This window comes from Ceratotherium simum, chromosome 35, assembly GCF_057802395.1.
Source record: "Ceratotherium simum simum isolate JZ-2026a chromosome 35, ASM5780239v1, whole genome shotgun sequence".
In the NCBI taxonomy this organism is placed as follows: Eukaryota; Metazoa; Chordata; class Mammalia; order Perissodactyla; family Rhinocerotidae; genus Ceratotherium; species Ceratotherium simum.
In genome coordinates this window covers 14,406,058-14,430,571 of record NC_141934.1, presented here as the reverse complement: position 1 = coordinate 14,430,571, position 24,514 = coordinate 14,406,058, and the positions used below count along the sequence as shown (strand labels likewise).

The window sequence follows — 24,514 nt, the reverse complement described above, 5'->3', positions numbered from 1 at the left end:
TGTTTTATTGAAAAGCCGGTACACACACACATACACATGCACACACAGAGAGAGGTGGGAGCTGTTAACAGAGTAATCTGAGTGGGAAAACATGGTACTTTCTTTTTCTTTTTTCTGTGAGGAAGATCAGCCCTGAGCTAACATCCATGCCAATCCTCCTCTTTTTGCTGAGGAAGACCGGCTCTGAGCTAACATCTATTGCCAATCCTCCTCCTTTTTTTCCCTTTTTCTCCCCAAAGCCCCAGTAGATGGTTGTATGTCATAGCTGCACATCCTTCTAGTTGCTGTATGTGGGACGCGGCCTCAGCACGGCTGGAAAAGTGGTGCGTCAGTGCGCGCCCGGGATCCGAACCCAGGCCACCAGTAGCAGAGCACGCACTTAACCGCTAAGCCACGGGGCCAGCCCCGGTACTTTCTTATTCTTATTTTTGTGTATCTGTATTTTCCTTCTACAGCATATATATACTGTTTTTGTAATAGTAAAAACAATACTTTTAAAACTAAAGAGGCCAGGCTCTGGAACCAGATGACTCGATTTAAATCCAGCTCTATGGGTGATCCTAGGCATGTTGCTTAACCTCTCTGGGCCTTGGTTTTCTCACCTAAGACAACGACTTGGTCTGGCACACAGTAGGTGCTCGGACAGCCAAGGGGATGGTCCCAAATTAGCCGGAAGCCAGGAAGGGTTGGGGAAGGGAGTGCCCCCTTGGGGCTGGATGCCAAGCTCTGTGCCTTACAGAAAGCTCTTGCTGGGGAATAAGAATGAAAATGGAGACCCTGAGGGGCACAGGGCCTGGCCCAAGCACACGGGGATGGCAGGCTGGGCCTGGACCCTGTCTGCGGACCAGCCAGCCACCTGACTCAACAGGCCGCCAGGGGTCCACGGGAGCTGTTCTTGGGAAGAAAACATCCTCACCGACAGAAAGAACACGGTGCCACGCGGCAGCCACTCTGTCTGTCTGGTGTGAGTCACAATATTTGCTGCCTGTCTCCCAACACAAGACCTCTGGCAGACTGGGGAAACGTTCTGCGAACTTCGGGCTGTGAGGGGCGTGTTAAATCCGCAGCAGAGGCTGGGAGTGGCTCCAAGTGCTGACTTGAGACATTGCTGTCCTCCGGCTGAAAGAGGGCGCCGGGCTATGTGACCGCCTCCTCAGGGAGGGATCCGGGAGGCTGGGAAGCCAGTGGCATTAGCTGTTTCTGAAACACAGCCCAGGGTCTCAGCCTAGGGGTTTGGACCAGCGGGGCTGGGCACTTTTCACCAGCTCTGTGCACCATTCTGTACCTTCTGGGCTCTGAGACAGACCCTACCTTTCAGCACAGGGCAGTCATAATAATGAGTATTCATTAAGTGCTTACTCTGTGCCAGGCCTGTGCTAAGAGCTTCATGTGTCCCATGCATTTTCTCAATCTTCATGAAACCTCTACCAGGTGGGTATTACTATTCGTATTATTTTCATCTTCTAGACCAGGAGACCACGGCCTCCAGAGGGGGCGTGGCTTGCCCAAGGCCACATGGCTAGTGGGTGGCAGAGCTGACGGGAGCCCAGGCAGAAGAGGGCCGTCAAGTGCCATGATGGCATACAGAAATTACCTTAGGGGTCCTCAGCCCTGGCTGAGCATTAGAATCACCTGGGAGCTTCCGAACACTACCAGTGGAGGAGCCCACCCAAGTTCAGTTAATCAGAGCATCAGGGGTGGGGCTGGGCATTCACGGGTGGTTCTGATGTGCAGCTGGGGGCGAGACCCAGTGCAGTGGGTGATGAGACGGGGTGACGCTGCAAATGCAGATGGTCTGCAAATGTCATATCAGACAGGTGGCCAGGAGAGGTGCCACCAGGCCCATATGGTGGCCGGGGTGGTGGCCAGGGTGACAGGCTGTGCTGGCCAATGATGCAGGTGGCTGCTTCACTGGGGCAAAAGTAACGGGTTGGCCGCTGCTCCAGGAGTGACACCTGGTCCCCAGGGAGTGAGGAAGAGGGACGGTCTCTGGAGGTGCGCCTCCCTGGATTCCATGAGCGTCTATGGGAGCCTCCTGTAGCCTAGAAACATGGCAACCAGCAGCTTCCCGGAGAAAGCACCTCTCAGCGCTGGCTGCTCATCCAAATCATATGGAGAACTTGAGAAAAACACCCAGGCCCCACTGTGACCAAGTATATCAGAATCCAGAGGAGATGACGAGCCCAAGTGTGGACAGCAGCAAGAATCACCACACACCTGTGTCCAGGCAGAAGCACCTGGGGGCTGAGGCAGGCGCGGGAGTTAGACAGTCTGAGTTGGAATCCTGCCTCTGATGATTAGCTGTGTGATATTGGATCAGTTACTCAACCTCTCTGAGCTTCAGTTTCCTATCTGTAAAAAGGGGCTGAGACTAGCGATTCCTCTCCAAGGCTGGGGTAGATTAAGAGGTGATGTATGTGCAGTGCTTAGAACAGCGCCCGGCACATGGTAAGTGCTCAGTATTAACACTACTGTTTCCTGTACTATTTGTGTTTTGAAGGGCAGGGTCAGGCAACTCCCCATCGGTGCTGCTGGGGCCATTTTTACAAGTTAAGCCGGAGCAGGCCTCCTTCCTATTGTCCTCACATTCCCGGCAGTGACCCCCGGCAGAGCCCAGAGAGGCCTGGCAACCGGGGGCAGAGCTGATGCTGCTCTCCAGGCCAGCTCCCACCCCCTGGCCCTGTGAGGACGCTGGGACAGGCGCCAGCTGCCCCCTCGTGGCCGAGGGCAGAAGCGCAGAGCCATTTTAACCAAGTCCTGAAATCCTGCCCCAGCCCCCACTCTCTTGCCTCGCCTCACAGCCCTGGGGCTCCCAGAGCTTCGGGTGGCAGTGTGATAGCTAAGAAGCCTTGACTTGTAATATAAAGTTCAAGTAGGGCCAGCGAGGCGCCAGGCAGTGGGCTGTGACCACCTGAGTCTGTTTTCCCACCCAGCCAGTTAATTTCAGAAAGAAATACTCCAGGACCTACGGTAGATTTTGTTCTACGCTTACAAAGGTCTGGGAATTAGTGGGCGCTCGTGATTCCAGGAACCAGGAAACTTAAAATTTCCCTTTTTGGAAAAGCAGGCTGGAGCCGCGCTGGTGGACTGAGCCTGAGTCCTGGCACCCGTCCCTGTCCAGCCAGGGCCACCTGGGAAACCCCACCCCACTCGAGACACACAACCGAGTACCCAGAGCTCTGCTTCCCTTCGCCTGCTGAAGGGCTCCTCCGAGAGTGGCTGGAGGAGGGACGAGGACAGAGGACGCAGGCGTGGGCGGGCTGCAGACTCCAGACCCTCACCCTCCCTCTGCACGCGGAGTGAAGCACTGTTGACTCAAGATCTTTTTATTCCCCCTTCGCCACTTTTCTGTAACCCCCTCGGGTACAGACTGGGAGAAACTGCAGATGGACCTGCCCTCGGCCGACCCTTGGGCAGGAGGGCAGAAGGCAAAGACCACCATCTGGACGCCCCTAGGGAGGCCCACAGTCTAGGTGGAGAGAAGAGCAGGCCCGGCAAAGTGCTGGATGGGTAGGTTCAAACAGACTGAAGGTGCGACGGGAGGGAGGTGGGATCAGGGAAGGCTTCCTGGGGGAGGTGGGAGGGGCCTGGGCCCTGAGGGACAGGTGGAAGTGCAGAGGCAGAGGGAGGGGGACGGCCACTCTGGAATCAGGCCCCTGCATCCGAGCATCCAGCCAAGGGGACAGAGAGGTGGAAGGAGAAGGCAGAGGCCCAAAGCCGCCGGGTCTGTGGGAGCTTCAGGGAGGGCGGGAAAGAGCCCTCACGTCTCAGGTGTGCCATCTCAGAAGATGCCTAGCCGGCTGGAGAGAACGCAGAACACAGATCGTCCAGGCAGGCCGGCCCCCTGCAGGCCCTGGTCCCACTGCGGGGACTGCAAGGGACTCACAGAGAGCCGGGCGCCCACTGGCCAGCACAGAGGCGAATTCCAGCACCCAGAGTAATCCAGGATGGGGCTTCTGGTGGGGCTCATCTCAGAGGCCGTCCAGGGCCTGCCGGACGGCGGCATCCAGGGAGGCGGCTGAGTGGACGGAGACGCCGGGGGCACCGATGCTGGTTTCCCAGCAGTCAAACCCACAGCCGGTCAGCGCCTGCTTCGTGGCCTCCACCTCTGGCCGCTCAAGATCTGCGGGAGGGAGAGCAGCAGGTCACCCCGATAACCGTCTGCTTCCTTGGAGAATGTTCCTCCCCATTCAAGGGACCAGGCCCAGGGACCAGGTCTTCCTGTTGGGAGGCTGAGCCGGGCGCCCTCCCTGGGCGGGTTATGCAGCAAGTCAAAAACGGGCTCTCGGGTCACACGGACCTGGCCTTGTCACAGATCTGCCGTGGGGCCTCAGACAAGTGACTTCTGCTCTCTGGGCCTCAGTCTCCTCATGTGGCAATGGGGCTAACTGAGGGGGAGGGGCGGCCTGGGGCCACTGGTGGGCCTGATGCAGAGCCAAGGGAGAAGGCAGGATGCGAGAGGAAGGAGAAGACAGAGAAGGGAGATGGTGAGCAAGAGATGGAAAGGAGCGGGCAAAGAGTGGCAGCAGAGGCCCAGAGAGGTTAATTAACTGGGCCAAGGCCACACAGCAGACATGAGACTTGTTCACAGGCCTCGTCCTCCTCCCAAGGGAACTGCCCAGTTAGAAGCTTTTTATGAACCCAGGCTGGCAGCCCCGCCCACCCCCGGTACCTGGCCTGAGGAGCGTGATGGCACAGCCCCCGCCGCCCCCGCCAGTGAGCTTGCTGTGCAGTCCGTGGGCCATGGTCACCTGACAGAGCTGGTCCAGCGAGGCGTGGCCCACCCCAAGGGCGTTCAGATGGTGCTGGTTCATGTCGATGAGCTCCTAGAAGACAAGGTTCAGTCTGTTCCTGCTTGGCCTGCCTGAGGCCGAGGTCCTGGGCCAGCCCACCCATCTGACAGCCGCTGGTTTAGGACGGCAAATGGCTGTGACTACCCAGCACTGTCCCTCTCCGCTTGTAAAAGAACCTCTCCTTCCTGCAGAATGTCCCATGGGGCTGGGATGGAGCTGGTGCTGAGCACAGGTCCCAGGCCTGGCCACAGAAGCCTCTGGCTGTGGTGACTGGTCAGGGATGGGCATGTGACCCAAGCTGGGCCAACCAGGGCCCTCCCAGGGTTTTCTCGGCCTCTTTCCACTGGAGCTGCTACAACTGGTTGACTTCAGAGGGAGGCCACCAGAGTTACCTGCCCCGCCCACTCCTGACCAGAGATTACATGGAAGAGGGAGAGAGATTTCTGATCACATTGTTTTAGCCCCTGGATCTTGCTGTGCCTGAAGCTGTTTACCTCTGGTCTTTTCAGTCATGAGCCAATAAATTCCTTTTCTGCTAAAGCCTGGTTGAGATGGATTTCTGTCATTCGCAGGAGAAGTCTCAAGGAATATGCCAGGCTACAGCCACCTCAGGTACCGACTTTCAGAATAAGAACCGGTGTGCAGTTCTAGCAAGGTTACAAGTGGAGGAGATAGCTAAACGTTTGTCTAGGTTTCTTTGATTGTGCGTAACAAAATTTCTGCTCTCCTGAGGACCAAGCAAGCTGCAGGCTGACGAAATAACAAAACTAACAGCTACCCTCGCCCGGCACCCACTGTTCACATTTCGTGACTCCATCCGAGTTTGCTGAAAACCCACAACATGCCGGGCACTCAGCTGGAGGCTGGAACTTGCAGAGGATCACCGGCTCTGGTCCCTGTCGTGGGGAAGTTGAGAACACGGGATCTGGAGTCAGGCAGGCCTAGGGCTGAGTCCCAGCTCTGCCGCTACGTGGCTGTGTGTCCTGGGGTGAGGTCTTTCACTCGGGGCCTCAGTTTCCCCCCTTGTCAAACAGGGATGGTCAGAGTATCTGCCTCGTTGCCGTGAGGACGAAGCGAGCCTTTCACACAATGCCTGGCATGAGACTAATGCTCTGCAAACACCAGCTGCATTAGCACGTTTATGGTTACATCACCCTTGTCCCCACTTTACAAAGGGGGAAACCGAGGCTCAGAGAGGAAAGCGACTTGCCTAAGGTCACCAAGCTGGCACTGCAAGCCGGGTCTGCCTGACGTGAAGCTTACATCTGCCTTGCCTCCAAGAGCGCCCTCAGCATTCCTGCCACCACCCGCTTCTCGCAGTGTGCGGCCCGACGGCACGCGGCTCTGCTCCAGGGAACCGGGGGCACCTGTGCGCGGTGAGGGCTGCCAATCACCGGGCTGTCTGCTGATGCCCACCTGGCTCTTCCGCCCAGGGCTGTCAGGCAGGGTCGGGTCAGCCCTTCCCGAGCCCCCCTCACACCCCCGCACTTCTGACAAACGAGCAGACAGGCATGATGGCCGGGTGGCAGCCCCGGGTGCCTATCACCCGCCCCAAGGGCTGGACGTGAGGGGAAACTTGGGGGGCCTCTGTCTGCACCTGAGCGCCAGGTGTCACGCTGCCGAGGCAGGTTCCAGACACCTGTCACGTTCTGATCCAAAATCTGTCAACGATCAGATGACAGGCGGTGACACAGGAGAACAGCTCGCCGGTTTGAGCACAAAGCTGTCCGGGAGCCGAGCTGCACATTTCAGCGGCTGCCACAGCCAAAAATATACACAATGTATAATCAACGTGCCGTGCCATTCTCTGGGGGCTCAATAGGGTGTATTTTAGGCAGTACTCTATCATTATTAATTTCCTACGCAGGAGGACTGTGTTCCCGCCTTTCTACGTGAAAAGAATTGAGAGCCAGCGAGGCAAAGGCTGGAGGAATGGGGACATAAGTGCGGGAATTAGATGAAGTCCCTGTGCCTGGCCCATAGTAGGTGCTCATTAAAGATTTCTTGACTAAAGGAATCAACAATTTGACCCCAGCTCCGCCACTCACTAGTTGGAAAGCCTTGGAGAAAGTCGTTCTCTTTAGGCCTCAGTTTTTATACCTATAAAATGGGGGCAACATACCTACTTCACAGGTAGGCTGTTGTATGGATCAAGTGAGAAATTATCTGTGAAAGACTTGGCAGAGTAGCAGCTTCCATTCATTCCAGGGGCTGCAGACTCAAATGCCTACAGTGGGACAGGGAGGCACCAGGCAAAGATTGTAGCGGCTGTGGGTAATAATTAGGGAGTGGTGGGGACTGTGGAGAAACGGAGACCAGAGGGCTTCTCTTAGGGGGCACCTCCAGCTGACAGCCACTAGGCTGGGGCTGGTTGGCCCTCAGATTCTTCAAAGGAAGCCAGATAGCTTTTTAATGTCAGCCCACAATCACCAGGCCAGACGGACCTGTCTGAGCATGAGCCTGGGCCCCCAGGCTTACTGAACTGGTGGCTCATCAGGCATTGTGCTTGTGGGTTACGGCATTCTTAAGGCACTCCAGTGAGGCCGCACAGCCAGCAGGGGCAGGGCCAGGATTGAGAGCCCGGCCCGATCACATCCAAGCGTGAGGTCTCAGCCTCTACACTAGAATCATGCAAAGGGTGGTGGCCGGGGTAACAAGGATGAAAAGACAATGTTAGAATACATGTGATCCAAAGCATGCCCGCGACAGTTACTGAGTGAACAAACGCAAAACAAGCGAGAAAGAGGCGGCGGGTAAGAAATCGCTCTGGACCCATGAAGACCGGGTCAGCAACATCCTGGCACTCCTGACACGTGTGACCCCACACCTGGCCCCTCGCACTGAGCACGCCAGGCCCCGCCCTCAGCACTTCCCTGTATTCTCTCCATGCCTGCGAATCACCGAGAAGGGGCAGGAAACCAGGCCTGCCTGCTGGTGTGTGCACACACGGGACCCCGGTCCGGCCCGGCCTCTGTGTCTTAGCTCCCCGGGGTTGAGTGTAGACCGGGGAGCCCTGCCGTGGACAGTGGCGTGGGCGAGTGACCCCGGATCCTGCCAACGCACTCTTACCTCCAGCACAAGGTAGTGCTCCGGGGCCAGGGCCACCGCCATCTCTCCCAGCACTCGCTCGCACTCCAGGGCAACGGCTTCTATCGAGGCCAGGAGGGGGCCCACGATCTCCGGGAACTGCAGGGAAGGAAGCGAGGGTCTGTGAGGCCTAGGGGTCGCAGACACTGGACAGCTGCCCTGGCAGCAGGGCAGAGGGAGGAGGTGTCCCCGTGGCCCACACCCACCCTCCAGGGGACCCTCTTCTCCTTCCGGCCTGTCTCTGCCTTGCCCGGCCCCCCTTACATACGTGGGATTCTCACTGCACAGCCAGCGTGTCTAAGGATCCCCATCCACCTCCTGGTGGGGTGTGAACAGACAGCACCTCCCTTTCTGCCAAAACCACCTCCCTGAGTCCTCATCACCCCGTCCCACCCCCCAACTAACCCACGAGGCAGAGGGAAAGCCCCAACACCCAAACGTGACATGTGGCCCTGCAGAACCCCCCCAGAGCGGGACGAGCAGCACCTTGAGCAGCCTCTTCCTGACGCCGGCCACGAGAGCCTTGGTACTGCGGGGGACTTTGGTGTTGGTCAGCAGGATCTTCAGAGCCGGTGGCCTGCGGGGTCAAGAGGGTCCATGGTGAGCTCAGGACGGAGGAGCTGGGGCAGGGCCAGGGGCGATCCTGGCCTCCACCCCACTCTGACACAGAGGAGGCAGGGAGGCCCAAGGAGGTGACATTGACAGCGGGCTGGAGGGACAAGATGAGGGAGCACAGGGCTCCTGCCACCGACCACAGCTGCATCTCCGTGCCAGCCCCTGGGTGGACCGACACTTCCCTCGGCCCGTCACTCACTCATTCATTCATTCGACTTGGACTGGGCACTATGTGTGAGGCTCGGGAGAGGGAGCCGAGCCCAGCCTGGAAGTGGGAGAGCACAGCACGTTCGTGGAGTCAAAGCAGCTACAGCAAAGAGTACAAGAAGGGGCCGGGGTTCTGTCACGTGGGCCACCCCAGGGAGCTGGAGGCGAAGGGTCTGGAGATTTAGAAAGCAAAAGGAATGGGCCCTGGGACGGAAGGCGCGAAGGGCAGGTGGGGAGGGGAGATGCCCCGATTGGCTGGTGCCGTCGACACAGGAGTGCGAGGGGAGGGTTCAGAGGGACGGGGTTCCCAGCACACTGAACCCGTTCTTGCCCGGCCTCAGTGGTGCCCAGACCAGCCGCCCGGGCACAAAACCAGGTGCGGTTAGAGGAGTCAGTCAGCCCCTCGGCTGTCCCAGGGAAGAGAACAGAGGCCCCGGGCGCAGTCAGCCGGCTCTCCAGCACGACCCCACTGAGCCTTATAATCCCTCCTGAAGCCACGAGCCCAGCTGTCCTTAGGTTAGCTGTCTCTGGGGACTCAGGCCACCCCTTCTTGTCCCCCTGCCTGCCTCTGAGAGCACCGCAGGCCGGGCCGAGGGTGCAGGATCTGGCCCGAGCCAGCAGGAGACGGGCAGACCCCTCATATCTCCACTCACCTCTTTTCACAGTTCAAGACCGAAACCCCGACAGAGCTGGAAAAGGCTGCCGGCAACCTGCTTGACCTCACCGCCCACGAGCCCATGAAATTAATATCGATTCCCAGCCTCGGAGCCCGGCTTGTTTTTTCTTTTTTAACTTTACAAAGGATGAACATTCTATTTGGCTTTTCCCTTCCCTTTAAAGACAAGCCGTTCCTCAAAAGGGCAGCGTTCTGGGAGGCCGCATCTTGATCCAGTTCGCAAACAATGCATTTTTTACGGAGAAGCACCATGTGCAGTGTGGGGGGAAAGGGCTCCTCTTTAAGCCATTCGCGGGATTAACGTGGAGTCTGGCCTCTCAGCTTCTCAGGGAATCCGCCAGCTGCTCACCGCGGCGCCCTGTAGCCGGCAGCCAAGGTCTGTTTGCTGTGTTCCCATCCACTGGGGCAGGAGGAGTTTGAGTCTTGCATCTTCATCTTTCTTAGACAAGCCCTCTGCAAACGGGCCTGCTGCCAGCCCTGCCAGCCCCACTAAACCCAGGGCTCCTACGACATCCAGAGACCACCCCACAGGGCTATGTATGCCCTGGAAACGCTGTGCAGCCTCGGCCTGGCTAACTCCCCAACCTCATCTCATCCCAACTCCACCCTCCCAGGGGTGCTCACTCCACTCAGCCACCCTGGCCTTCAGGCTACTGCTCAACACGCCAGGCACACTCCTGCCTCAAGGCCTTTGCACTGCATTTCCTCTGCTAGGGATCCGCCCCATCCTCGATAGCTCCATGACTCACTCTTTTATTTCATTCAGGCCCCTGCTCCAATGTCATTTCATCAGAGGTCTCCCCTGATCATCCCTCCAACTAGATCCCTCCTTCACCTTCCACCCTCTTGCCCTGCTTTATATGTCCTAAAGGCACCTGGGACTGCCGGACACACTCTTGCAGAGCCATCTCACAAAAGGTGAGTTCCAGGAAGGCAGGATGTTCTTCCCTGCTGAGGCCCCAGCACCCAGTAGTTGTTCAAAAACCTTCATGGAACAGACGAATAAATTTGGTCAGCAAAGAGCTGAGTGCATTATAGACACCGTTTCTGATTTCATGCTCCAGATCCCCGTTATATAAATGAGAAGACAGAGGCTCCAGAAGTGACTCACCCAAGGGCCCTCAGCCGGCAAGTGGCAGCACCGGGCTCAAACCCAGGCCTGCAGACCCCAGAGCCCCTGCCCAGCACACACCACCACTGGCCACGGTGTACGCCTTGGAGACCCTCCATCGCTCATCTTGATCCCCCAGTAGACTATGCACGTGCCCAGGCCACGTCTTCATTGGTTTCCTATCCCTGGGGCCCAGTTCAGTGCTTAGGATACAACTGGCTCTCAGGAAACACGAAATGAATGACATGCCACGGCCCCCCGAAGGCCTGCCCCAATCTGCAGCCCGACTTAGGACGCCCTGCGCCCTCCTCCACAGCAGCTTCAGAACCTTTGGAGGCCTTCCTTCTGAGGATTCCAGTCGTGACCGCCTCCTCCAGGAGACCGTGAGCCCCGAGGGCGGGCCCAGGTCCAGACACCTCAGCATCCCCTCCTGAATTCGCCTGTCAGCACTCGCCCCAGCTCTCACTGCACATGGATTCAGTCTACCCGGCAGAGCCTGCCCCGACCTGGGCCCAGGCTCCACGGCCGCCGATTCCACGAGCAGCCAGAGGCAGCTGCCCCACGCTTCTAGACGGCTCTGCTTCCTCCTCTGGCTAGGGCAGTGGGTGGCACCCCAGGGGGATTCTGCCCTCCAGGGGACATGTGGCAACGTCTAGAGATATTTTTGGTTGTCACAACTGGGAGATGGGGGAGGTGCTACTGGCACCTAGTGGGCAGAGCCCAGGCATGCTTCTACACACCCCACACTGCATAGGACAGCCCACCACAAAGAATTATCCCGTCCAAAACGTCAACAGTGCTGAGGCTAAGAGACCTGAGGGAGAGCTCAGAAGGGCAGGCTTGGCTCCTGGAAGCCGACAGAGCAGGGACAGGAAGCCCCCAGGGGTCCAGGCGGAAGCAGGAGGGCTGACATGGCATACCAGGTCACCGAGCCACTGACGGAGTGGCCCAGGACCTGCTGCCCCTCTGCAAAGAAGACTGGGCTGGGTAAAGAAGGTGAGAGAGCCGTGGGACCCTCCCAGCTGTCGACAGGCCCACCGAGGCGGCAGAGCGCCCCGTGACACCGCCACCACCCGCCTCGATCGAGGGCTCAGAGACCAGCCAAGAGGAACCTGCTCCTGCTCGCTGAGGACTTCACTCCCTGCACCTACCATTCCACCCTGGGAGAAAGGGAACAGAGGATGTTTGCAATTCCAGTTACTCCAGAAGGAGGAGGTCAAGAAACAAAACAGGCCGGAAGTGGCCAATGTCACCTCTGCTCTGAGCCTCCCACAAGCCGCCCACGGGCTCCAGTCCTGGCCCTGCCTTGCGTGCCATCATCATGTCAACCCTCACATAGTCTGGTAGTGGCTTTTGGGGGCAGGTCTGTCCCCACACACCCAAAACTGTGTCCGAGATTCATCTTTATACCCCGAGTTCCTGGCACAGTGTCACCAGGAACACAGGATGATATCAGTTCCTGTTTGCTAAACGAATAGATGAACGAATGCATAACGGACTGAGCAGCCAAGGGTCTGGGGGAAGAGCCGCTTTCTGGAAGGCGAATGGCACAGCCATGCATGACTTCCCCCCCTCATCTCTTGGCCATTTAAGAGCTGAAGTGGAGAAGCAAAGAGCAGGGCTTCCTCGTGGCCGACGGTCTGTGAGGGCCACATCAGGGGTGGGGAAAGCCCAGCGACACCCGCCCCATGTTTTGTCACAAAGAAACAGAGCCCCCCCACCGGATGCATCGACGCAGCCGTGCCAGAAGGTGCTGCTCCTCCCCAGAATTACCTCTTTAAGGAGGAAATCTTCCCTTGTTGGTAGCGGAGCGCCCCTCCTAAGGAGAAGAATGAGTGGGTCAGAGCTGCCGAATACCTATGGTCTTTTGCCTCTCACGAGAGGCTGGATTTGGGGTGGGGTTCCAGTTCTGCCCCATCCAGGGAAGAGACTCAACACCAGAACTAGCCGCCTCAGCTTCAGTTACAAAAGGCCCCGGAGGGCACGAAGGTGCTCCACACTCTGCTGGCGAGCTCTCGCCAGGCTTCGGGTTCAGGGGTCACTCCCTTCCCCCCAGGCTGCCCAGCTGCACTCCGACAGGCCACGTGGTGAAGGTGGGGCCCAGGGTTCGGTCTCTAAGTCCAATAAGCGAGCGTCCTCAGCAGAGGGGAGCCACACTCCACAGCAACGGTTCTGCAGCTTTAACGTATGGACCCCCTCACCCCTTGCGGGGAGCTCACTGAAACCGTGGTTTCCCAGGCCCCAGCCCCCACCCCACAACAGAAATCTGGATTCAGGAGGTGTTGGGCAGAGCCCTGAGATTTCTTCCATTCCCCTCCACACAGGAAAATGTTATTTTCCTCAGAATCCACCGATTCTTTTCATCCCAAATCAACAGAGCTTGGGCATCTGTGCTTGTCATAAGAGTTTTAAAAATACTAAAAATGAGGAAAACGAGCCCGAGGCAGCACCTACCCCAGGTGCTAACAGCGTTGTCCACTCCGGAGGGGTTTCCGTGAATGACCTGCTCCCCCTGGAAGGCCCACTTGTTGATTAACTCCAGATCCTCCGAGGTCCACCTGGAGAAGACACAGGAAGTCATCTTGACAGTGGTGAGGATGGGGGCCAGGGGTCCCCGAGGGCAGCAGAGGGCAGGGTCCACAGGCTGGGCTTGGTGGAGACCAGAAGGCAAAAGGGCTTGGGCCCTCAAACTCAAAAAGAAAACAGCTCAGAACCTGTCTGGCTCAAGAGTGTGCTGGACCTTCCCGTCCCTCCGAAACCCTCCCACCTGGCACAGCGGCAAGAGTCAAGGCTTTGGGTACACATGGTCCTGCTTTGCCTCTTACCAGCTGAGTGATCTGGGCCTGTTACCTAACCTCTCTGAGACCCACTCTCCTCCTCTGTAGAATGGTAGTTCCACCCTCCCTGAGGGCTAGTGGCAGGTGTATCGAACACTGGCAAAGCGCTCGCCAAGGTGTCTGTAAGCAGCAGGTGATAGTTGTTAGTTAACAGAGCTCTACATAAGCACCGCCTCTCAGCCAGGCCTGCCTTTAAGAAGAGGAGCAGGAGCCGGCCCCGTGGCTTAGCGGTTAAGTGCATGCGCTCCGCTACTGGCGGCCCGGGTTCGGATCCTGGGCACGCACCGACGCACCGCTTATCCGGCAGTGCTGAGGCTGCGTCCCACATACAGCAACTAGAAGGATGTGCAACTATGACATACAACTATCTACTGGGGCTTTGGGGAAAAAAAAGGAGGAGGATTGGCAACAGATGTTAGCTCAGGGCCGATCTTCCTCAGCAAAAAGAGGAGGATTGGCATGGATGTTAGCTCAGGGCTGATCTTCCTCACAAAGCAAAAAAAAGAAGAGGAGCCGAGGTGTGGCTGTCTCCCAAAGCCCTGAGAGTCCCTGCGAGTAGGTCACAAGCACAACCAATAGGAACTTGGATTCCAGGTGCCCCAGACACCCGGGAGGGCCAGGTCTGCACCATCTCTGGATCTTTCCCGAGCACTTCCTCGGGCGAAACACATGAGCATCGAACAAGGATCGAGGATCATCCCCACTCCCCCGCCCCTTCCTCGGCTTGTTTCCTTTCTGTCTATTTGAAGCCAGCGGTGGTTTTTGGCCTGAGAGTGCCATGGCTCAGGGGCAGAACCGTGGATTAAGCAGGGAGCCTCGTTTCTACCCTCTTCCGCCACCGACTCACTGGGCCTCCCTGAGCTGCTTCACCTCCAGCCCTCAGTTTTCTCATCTGTAAAACAGGGATGGTAGCGTCAGCCTCACAGAGGATACTGTGAGATGGTAGAACACGCAAGTGCTTTGTAAAATGCCTGGGAGAAAGCATGCGCTCCAAAAAACAGAGGCCCGCTGGGATCACAGCTCTTGGATTCACTCTAAGTCCAGTCCAACCACTCGCTGTGGAGGCTTGGGCAAGTCAATCACCCCCTCTGAGCTTCTTTCCTCATCTGAGGAATGAGGATTTTATGGACCTACAACTCACACAGCGACTGTGAGGCTCTGATCAGTAATGAGTTAGCACCGCTCAGTGCTACTGATGACCAGACACTGTGCTCAAGGCTTGGTCAAATGGACCATCTACAATCCTCACAGTGACCCTACAGTGACGGTACAGTTACGATCCCCTTTCCTACAGAAGAGGAAACTGAGGCCAGATGGGTGACTAGCACCCCCAAGATCACTGCTACATCAGAGCCACATCTGCTGACTGGAGCCAGGGCTTTTTTTTTCTTTAATCCCCTCCGGCCCCCAAAGCCCCAGTAGATAGTTGTATGTCACAGCTGCACATCCTTCTAGTTGCTGTACGTGGGACGTGGCCTCAGCATGGCCGGAGAAGCGGCCTCGGTGCGTGCCCGGGATCCGAACCCGGGCCGCCAGCAGCAGAGCGCGCACACTTAACCGCTAAGCCACGGGGCCGGCCCTGGAGCCCGAGCTCTTAACACCAAACTTCATGGTGCCAATGAGACACACACGCTCACCTGTTTGTTATTTACTGAGCATCTACAACGTGCCCGTGACTAAGCTCACGGCAGGGGGCGGACATGGCCCTGACTGCTTGAAACCTGGAGTCTAACAGAGCGAGCGGGTGTCAGTAAGCAAGTAGTATTGACTACAGCCCCAGGAAGGGCCATGCAGGCTGGATGGAGTGCACCCAATCTGAATCAGGGGGGGCTGAGTGACAACAGGGTCAGCAAGGCAAGACGTTGTGGGGAGAGCATTCCAGGCTGTGCAGCGCCTCGAACTGGACGAGAGCTGGCCCTTTCCTGGAACCAAAACGTGAGTCAGCGAGATGGGCAAGGGACAGCTGAACCCAGCCCAGGGCCCGGCCCTCTCAGCAAACGGGAGTCTCCTTCCCTTCTGCACACAGTTCCTTCTTCAGGGGCTCGGATTCCCAACTGAGTCTTTAAGGAGGCTGGATTCCAGTTCCTTCTGATTTGGAAATGCTGGGGGTGGGGCCGGCGTTGGGGCCTGCTCTCCCCAAAGGTTCTGAGAAGGAATGACTAGGTCTTCAGGGGAGGTGGGAGAACTGGTGGGAAGGAAGCAACACGAGAAAGACGCCATGCACACGCACACACAAGAGTCACCCTTGCCTTCTGAAAGGAGAGCCAGTCTGTTGGCCCGTAGATAGATGTCTATTCGGAGGACCCAGGGCAACCAGGTCCCCATTGATCTGGGTTCTAATCAGTGATTAGCACATGCAAATGAGCAGGTGTCTCGAAGTCTTGTCCTGAGTCACCATCTTATCACAGGATCACCAAATATCAAGGCTGGAAGACCCCCCCAAGGGATCATGGGGTGCAGCCCCTCACTTTCAGGTGAGAAAACACAGCCCCAGAGGGAAGAAGGGGTTGCACAAGGCCACGCAGTGAGTTCACAGGCAAACCTTACTAAACTTCCTGAAGACCGCTGCCTCCTGTCACCTATAGGTGCGGTCTCTCATGACCTGCAGGAATCTTCCCCTGACGAACAGCCGCCTCTCCTCCACCCCTCCAACTTCTCTCCCCACACAGGAACCACTCAGAGTGACTCTGGGAATGCCGACAGAGATGCAACACCAACCAACAGTCTCTAGGTAGGCTGTGGCCACGAGGATCACAGGGATCTTTGGGCTTAGTCTGAATTCAACTTTTTTTTTTTTTTTTTGTGAGGAGGACCAGCCCTGAGCTAACATCCAATGCCAATCCTCCTCTTTTTTGCTGAGGAAGACTGGCCCTAGGCTAACATCCGTGCCCATCTTCCTCTACTTTATATGGGACGCCGCCACAGCATGGCTTGACAAGCGGTGCATCGGTGCGCGCCTAGGATCTGAACTGGCGAACCCCGGGCCGCCGCAGCAGAGCGCGCGCACCCTACCACTTGCGCCACCGGGCCAGCCCCTGAATTCAACTGTCTTTTAACCTCCAGGTATCAGAAGAGGAATTACGGGCCATGACAGAACTCTAACAGGGCACGCAGTGGGGTCTGGGAAAACAGAAAAACCACAGCGTTTTCAGGGCAGAGGAAGAAGACCTCAATTCAAAACCAAACCCAGGAAGAGGATGGAGTTCCTCAGCTGCAGGCCAGCGCACTGTGTTCTCGGCGTCTTGCTCCCCTCTGTGCCCCTGCAGTGGGGGTGGAGGGCGCGGGGCCACTGCTCTGCGCAGGTGGAAACACACGGCTACATCCAGCTGGCGTCCAGCACTGTCTGAGCAGCTTTCCCTTCCGCTGGCTACACTGGGAGATGGACAAGGCCAGCGGTCCACCCGACACAGCACAACTGGGCTCCACGGGGCTGGTACCAAAGGCCCCCAGTGGGAGGGCTCCCCCAAGTCCTGTGGGCCCAGGGAAAGGCCTCACCAAGAAGCTGCCAGCTTCATCCTGGCGTCCATAACTCCCGGGGGGACGCCCAGGGCAAAGTGCATCACCTCTGTGCTCGGGTGGTTTCTCAAGGCGCATTCTCCAAGTGACACAGACAGGCTGCCAGCATCCCTGCCCTGACACGCCTCACAGGGAGAACCGCAGAGGCGATGCTCCCTCTGTGGGGACGAGGTCGAGGACCCGTGGCGGGGAGATGCCCTAATCTGATAGACACCTCCTGTGCTCATTTCTTGGCACGCTATACTTTTTTTCAAAACTGTCTGGTACGACCCGGCAATACCCCCTTGGTATTACTATTGCCACTTACGGAGGAGGACCCTGAGGCTCCCAGGGGTGCAGTGGGCCAGCCAGGGCCCCACAGCGAGTCGATGGCAGAGGTGGGCCCAATGGCTCGTCTAACCCATTGCCCTCTACATCTGGGCTCAGGTTCATCCTACCATACCATAGGCACTTGAAGCCCAAAGAGGCAAAGTCGGGGTGGGGAAACGGAAGCAGTTTAGGACAGGGGCAAAGAGCTCAGGCTCTGGCTTCAGACTGCCTGTGTTCAAATCCCACTCTGCCATAAGCAGCTGCGTAGCCTGGGCCAGGCTTTTGTCCTCTCGGTGCCTCAGCCTCCCCATCTGTAAAATGGCCACATGACAGCTTTCACCTCACACGTGGCAGTGAGCTGTCGGCAGGAGAACTTGAGCTCGGGCCGTGGCGCACGGGAAGGACAAGCCGGGTGAGGGCCGTGATTACCTGCTGGTGGGTTCGCCATCCTTCAGCGGGTTTGGGATCTCCTTGCACGCGGCCAGGAGGGCGGCTGCCAAACACACGGAGTAGGCGGCACTGGAGCCCAAGCCAGCACCGGGGGGCAGCTCCGACCACACGGTGATGTCCAGGCTGGGAAGGGCCCTGAAACACAGCAGGTGCAGAGCGTGACTCTCCTGAAGGGCGGTGAGGGGCCAACACTGAACCAGCGGCTGAGGCCCAGGACTGGACCCTGGCAGCGCCTGCCTCCAAGAGCTTGGCACCCTGTAAGTGCCTCGTGAACCACCAACCATCTCTCTAAACTCCTTCCTGTTCCCCACACAACCGCATGGCCCTGCTCACAGCCCATGGTCCCCCTGCCTGGGATAGCTCTGCACCTCTTTATCCCCCAGGGAAATTCCCACCCATCCTGCAAGACCCTTCTCAAATGTCGTTCCTACAGGGAAGCGTCCCCTGACCACCCACAGAGGCCATTCCCAGCTCCCGTTCGACGACCGCCAGCACACAATCTTTCTCCACCCCGGCCTCATCGCAGCATGCGGACCGTGTGTTCACTGATGTCTTTCCCACCAGCCAGGATTCCCAACCGCGTGTAACACAGGCCTGCTTTGGATCACTGGAAAGTTCAGAATCCCAGCCTCTGACAAGTATTTCTCCCAAGCAAGGCTGTCAAACTTCATGTTCTGTAATTTCCAGTAAACACTCTTCCTGTTTCCCAAATATAAAATACTACTGAATCTGCCTTTTGAAACTACACATGCCCAATGCACCCAAATCAGGACATTCTGAAATGTGCCTCCCCCTCTGGAAGGGGACATGCCCCCTCCAAGCTGCATCGCTGTGTGTCAGTTACAGGGCTAGGCCCATTTCATATATATATTTCTAATCCTCCAATAGTTTCCTGAGGAAAATAATAATAATAGCTAATATTTATGAAATGATGTGCCAGGCTCTGTGTCAAGCACTTTAGATAAATGAACTCATTCAACCTCACAAAAACTCTACGAAGTTGGTACTACTACTATTACTATCCCCATTTTACAAGTGAGGAAACTGAGGCTCAGAAAGGGTAAGAACCTCAAGCAAGCTAGTAAGTGGCTGCCCTTGGGTTTGAACCCACGTGGTCTCTCAGGCCATGCTCTCCACCACCATGCGACACCGCCTCAACAGTACTGTCACCCTCTGGGAGCTGGCTTCCCTGAGGGCAGATAACCCAGATCTCATCTTAAGGGGTGAGGTGGACACAGGCTTCACTCTGCTAATCACGGAGTGTCCCTGGAGCTATGGGATGCGAAACAAGGTGCCTCCATGGACACAGCACAGGAGCCACCCGGTGGATCCAAGAATGGAATCTGGCTTCGGTTCTACTGAAGGGAAGAGGCCAGAGGCGGCAGGGGAGGGTTAAGAACGTAAGCACAGGTGTTAAAGTGACCTGAGTTGACTTCCCAGCTCTCTCACTTACGAACTAGCTGCACGGCCTGAAGTGTCTTTATCTCTCTGAGTCTCAGGTTCCCCCTGTGCAAAACGAGGAGAGTACCTCTCTCACCGGGTTGTTGTGACTCATAAAAGCAGACCACATATAAAGCGTCTAGCACGGTGCCCGGCACAGGGTGAGACGGCCGATGGTTGCTGTTATTAGCCGCCTGGAAGGGAGCACGTGCATTCTCTAGCAGCCACAACGACAGGACGCCTTGCCCACTGTCCGGGGAGGCTGAACCAGGACCCCCTCCCCAGACCACGCACTCACCTCTGCTTCCGGCAGATGGACAGGTACAAGTAAAGGAAGGCCAGCACAGCCAGGCGCTCGTGGTCGTCGGCACAGTCCTCGCGGAGGCCCGCCACCTCCTTCAGCTTCCCCACTTGCTCCGGGGTGGGCGCTGTGACGTCACCTTGCTCTGCCACACAGGCAAACAAGCACACACGGGTGGGTAAGAGGGCTTCGGGGGCCTTTACAGACAGCAGAATACAACAAACTGGGCAGTGATGGCAATGCGGATCTGGATGGACATGGATCCACGGTCTGAGCACCACGGCTGAGTCTGCCAGGGGACTTCAGGCTGCGGAAGCAGGCAGACCTATCTGGGGCCTGACTGCGCCATTTACTGGCTTGGTGGCCTTGAGCAGGTGACTTAGCCTCTCCGAACCTCAGTTTCCCTCCTCGGATACTGAGGGATAACAACGGTACCTCCTCAGAGGGTTGTCATGAAGATGAAGTTAAATGAGGAACATAAAATCCTTAGCACAGCTCCTGGCACACAGTAAGCACTTGGTCAACAGTAGTTTTAAAACACACACGCACACAAAGAGAACGCCAGCTCAATCATTCAAAGGCATCGGTGTGACCTCCATGGTACAAAACCAAAACCAAAGGTGGTATTACGTTATTCCCAAAACATTTCCCCCTTCCAAAACATAATTAGCAAGAATGAGACACTCAAATAAAACCAGGGAAGGTGAAAGGTTGTGCTTCGCTTGGGCAAGACGAAGAGGCCAGGCAGCAGTTTCTCTTTCAGGGCACGGAGCAGGCTGGCCACTTTCTTCTAGAGGCCGAGGAGGCAGAGCAAGTCTGACCAGCTCACCTTTACCAATCTCTCCCTGAGTCCCGAGGCACATTCTAGAACGTGAAATTGAGCTGGGTGTGTCTGCGTTAGGAAACTTCAGGGTGGGGCACGTATTGAGGACTATGTGTTGACTGAATTAATGATACATTAAAGGCAGCTATGCCAACGGCAGTGCTACTGGGAGCCCAGACATTTCAGAGCTCTGTGATGGAGATGATGGTTCGTGAAGAGTCTGGGCATTGGGGTTTAGAAAGATCTGGGTCTGAAGCCTTTCTATATCACTGACAAGCTGTGTGACCTGAGCCCCTTGGCCTCTGAACCTCAATTTTCTCATCCATAAAATGGGGATGAATAACATGACCTACTTCCAGAGAAGGCTGGAGAATTATAAGAGCGCTAACATACATAACACAGCGGTTCAGTGCCTGGCACATATAAACGCCCAAATGTTCACTGTGTTTATTATTATTAGGAGGGAACAAAAGGATGGCAGATCCTTGCAACCTAGGAGAAAACATCTCCAAAAGGCTCGGATTCCCTTGTTTCCTTGGAGAAGCAGACAAACAAGCCCTCACGTATGGATTGCCCTCTGCATCACAGCTCTGTGCCCACCTCTGATCCTGCTGTATCCTCACAGCAAGCCTCCCAGGCAACATGACTCTGCTCATGGAGGCTCTGAGGGTTAAGTGACCTGCCCAGGCTCAACAAGGAGTCAGAGGTGATTTGAGACACGTCCCGTCACACCTGGCTGCTTCCATCCGTGCTACTGACATACAGAAGCAGCAGCCAGTTCTCAAGGAACTTTTCCAGCCTGGCTGGGTAGCCCTGTGCACCACGGAAAGCAAGGTCCAGGTCGCTCTGGATAGCTGTTGTCAGACGCATGCTCCAAAGCAGTGGCTCTTAATCGAGGGTGTCTCCTTTCAAAATACACATGCCTGGTCCCCTACCACCAGCACCAATACTCAGTAGGAGACAGGCAGGGCCAAGAATCCATCTGTATTGTTGACAACCACCACCACCACCAGCAAAAAAACCTCCCCAGGGGCTCTCAGGGCATGACTGAGGTTGAAAGTGGTTGCTCTAAAACGGTGGTTTTCAACTCTCACTCCAGCTCCCGACCGTATGCGGGAGTGGCTTGCTGTGGACTGATTCTCATGAGCGACAGGGAGCATGAATGGAAAACACCCCGGAGGAGGTCCCCCTCTGGCTGAGAAACACTATTCCAAAGGATAAGGCAGCAGCCCCGGGAGGAGACAGCAAACTGAGCAAACACTCCAGCTCTGGCAGGTGGTGACTCTGCTGATGGAAACCCTGCCTGCTTATGAGCCGACAGGACATTCCTCACACTATCAAAAATTAGCATGGGGGCCTTCGTTTATTGGCATGGGAAGACCGTCCTGATGTACTGAAGAAAAAAAAAAAAGAACCACACATTTCTGAAGAGTTTATATAACCTGATCTAATTTTAGTTAAAAAAAACCACCAAGATATCTCCTACATCAATCTAACAATCCATCTACAGAAAATAATCCAGAAGGATTAACATCAAAATGCTTAAGAGTTGTCACGGTGCGTGAGATGGGAGGTGGTGATAATAGGTGATTGTTTTTTACTCACGTTGTTCCAGTATTAATTGTATTTTCCAATAATAAGCATGAGTTACTTTTACTTTTAATGATTTTTAATTCTATAAAACGCTAACACGTTCTCCTGTGAAAACAACATCACAGAAGGTTAGGCTCCCTGTGTCCACTCCCTAACCGCAGGACCCTCCCAAGGTAATGAATCACCCGTGTCAGGTGGATGTATACCTTCCCAGCCTTTTTCTCTGCATTTACATACATACTGATGCTTAGTCTGGGTCACTCCTCATCATCCTATATGTGCTGTTTTGCACCTTGTTTTTTCACTCAATGGCAGGCTCTGATGATCTGTCCACAACAGCTCACATAGATCTAGTGCATCACTTTATGCTTTTAAATTTAGAAAAATTAATAAACAAGTGAAGCTAATTTTATGGGCACAGGAGAGAAAACACCCTCAGAGTGGCTGACCTCTGGCTCTCTCCAGGACAGCCTGGAATGACTACTCAGCCACCCTCCTTCCCCCTCTCTTCAGGGTCCCGGCTCTTCCTACATCTGGTTCCTCCTCCCTGCACTTACCCAGAAAGCTCGTGTCCAGCAGCTGAAGCCTGGCCATATCCCAGGCCCGCTTGATGCCAATGTTTGGCAAGTTGAGGCCCACTTTCCCATTGCTGTGGGGTTGAAGCCGGAGGAACGTTCTCAAGTTCAAGGCCACAGCCAGTGCTACCTGCAGAATAAAGGCCAAAAGCAATTAGCCTGAGGGTGGGTGGCAAGGAGCATAGCTCCTGTCTTGGGAAAAAGGGGGCAATGTGAATGTGTTGAGAAGAAAGCAAATACTAGCACAAAGGCCACTCCCACCCACGCCCTTGGCAGACACTGCTGACCAACCTTGGCATGTTCGCCCACTACGCCTGGGCACAGCCACCACCACCAATGAGAAGTTAACATCTCTTATGTTTGCCTGCCCCATGCAAAACTTCAGTGGTTCTCACACCAGGAACGGCTTCCCCATAATGACCATCTTTTCAAAGGTAAATATAAGTTAAGAACACAAAGAACGACAAAGTGGAGGAGCGGAAAAAGCAGGAGCTTTGGGTTAAATGGTTCAGACAGACTTAGGTTCACTCCTAGCTCTACCTGGCTGTATGGGCCCTTAGTCAAGTTACCAATCCTCTCCTAAGCCAGAGCACCCACATCTGTAAAACAGGATAATTAAAGCTCAACCTCAGAGGGCCACTGTAAGAGTTAAATGAGATAATGCATGCTTCAGACTCCTTTGCTGGATCCTACTCACCTTCCTGACTTCTAAACGTTGGAGTGTTCAGAGCCCAGTCCTTGAACCTCTTTTCTTTTCCACCGAAGCTCACTTCCTAGGTGATCCCCTTCCACTGGCAGGGCTTTACCCATCATCATTTGCTATCTCCCTGAGTGGGCCAGAGAAGCCTTCAGTGGGCGTAAGACCTGTCTTTTCTCTGCCTGGCTGGGGAGAAACTGACCTCCTCTCTGATCTACTTCCAGACTGTGCCTCAAGGCTTCCTTCCAGCCTCTTTCATGATTAGTGTCAGGGAGAAGTGGTGCCAATCCTCAAAGGCTCTGGGGGCCTTTTACCTTGCCATGGACCACCGCATGCTCTCCATGCAGGATGACTTTCCCTGGAGCAGACACCAGCAGGATTTCTGACAACATGGCTCCTGGGAATCCTGAAAGGGAAAGCCAGAGAGAGGATGGAAGGTCCCCAGATGGTAGAGATCTTCGGGCATGCCTAGTTCAAGCTCAGCATTATAACAAAAAAGGCAGCACCATTCAGGACTTGCTACGTCCCACAAAGGCAGTGCGGGGCAGCAGTCAACTAGACGCGTCAGAAAGATCCGGGTTCAAACCCCAGCTCTTCTGCTCTCCAGGGATGTCATCTTAGCTAACTCACTTAAATGCTCTGAACCTCAGTTTCCTCATGTTATACGGGGATGATAACTGTACTTACCTCAACGGGTTTTGGGAAGGTTAAATTAATGCAAGGGAAACATTTAGCAGTGCCTGGTACATGGTAATCACTTCATTACTGATAGCTACTTATTACTGGCTCTGCTCTTCGTTCCAGCTTTTACTATTAAAGGTAGACATTTAAACAAAATCATGGACCAGAAAGAACTCTTTCCTGGTCATTTAGGCTGTTTCCAAAGTGTCACAATTATAAACAGGCTGCAGAAAACAGCTGTCGCATCTCTTTTTGCACACTTAAGCGAGGATCTCTACAAGACAGAGTCCCAGAAAGGGACTTGCTGGGTCTACGGGTGTGCGAATTTTAGATTTTTATAAATACCGCAAAATTACCATCCATTTAAGGCTGTACGTGCCTTACCTCAACACAGTAATAAGACCTGAACTGCACTATGAACTAAGTACTGTCGCGATCCCCGTTTCTTAGAAGGGAAACCCACTGCTTGTCCGAAACTCAGTCATGTCTGTCAGATTCCAAGTCCCCGAACCCTCAGGACGGATTCTCAGAGTTAGGGAAACTGAGGCAGAAAAGCCGGGAGCCCGCCCCGGGGTCATCCTGGGTCTCGGCCTCGGACCTCGCCCCCCCGGCCCCGCGCCCCTGGCCTCACCTGCCGCCGCTGCCCCTCCGCCCCGAGCCCGAGCCGCTCCGGGACTCCATCCCCGAGCGCCCGAGCCACGGGGGGAGTGGGCCTCTGCCTTCCGCCCAGCCAATCAGAGCGCGCGACCCGGGAGTCTCTTTACCAATTGGCTTGAGCATTGGCCAATAGGTGTTGCTAACCA

The 24,514-nt window shown here is 55.7% G+C and overlaps 1 protein-coding gene across 3 annotated transcripts; it reads right to left on the bottom strand.

Moving 5' to 3' along the window:
* Positions 1-3,310: 3,310 nt before the first annotated feature.
* Positions 3,311-24,413, bottom strand: MVK (mevalonate kinase). 3 transcript variants are annotated; one of them, XM_087424083.1, is made up of 12 exons: positions 24,343-24,413; positions 23,345-23,436; positions 22,316-22,463; positions 19,340-19,487; positions 17,581-17,736; positions 12,944-13,047; positions 12,263-12,308; positions 11,869-11,955; positions 8,367-8,457; positions 7,863-7,979; positions 4,673-4,826; positions 3,311-4,123 (listed from the first exon to the last, which is right to left on the bottom strand). In XM_087424083.1, the coding sequence occupies exons 2-12, from the start codon at positions 23,420-23,422 to the stop codon at positions 3,972-3,974; spliced, it is 1,281 nt and encodes a 426-aa protein (XP_087280209.1). In that variant the 5' UTR covers positions 23,423-23,436; positions 24,343-24,413; the 3' UTR covers positions 3,311-3,971. The 3 variants fall into 3 exon arrangements, with proteins under 3 accessions (XP_087280209.1, XP_014642531.1, XP_087280208.1); XM_014787045.2 differs by lacking the exon at positions 11,869-11,955; XM_087424082.1 differs by lacking the exons at positions 11,869-11,955; positions 23,345-23,436; positions 24,343-24,413 and adding an exon at positions 23,031-23,319.
* Positions 24,414-24,514: the final 101 nt, after the last annotated feature.

Excerpts from the sequence above, each read along its gene's own strand:
- MVK (XM_087424083.1), bottom strand. The coding sequence starts at position 23,422 with ATGTTGTCAGAAATCCTGCTGGTGTCTGCTCCAGGGAAAGTCATCCTG. Across the intron at positions 22,464-23,344 it reads ATGCGGTGGTCCATGGCAAG|GTAGCACTGGCTGTGGCCTT; the intron begins GTAAAAGGCCCC and ends TTTATTCTGCAG. Across the intron at positions 17,737-19,339 it reads TCCATCTGCCGGAAGCAGAG|GGCCCTTCCCAGCCTGGACA; the intron begins GTGAGTGCGTGG and ends GCTGTGTTTCAG.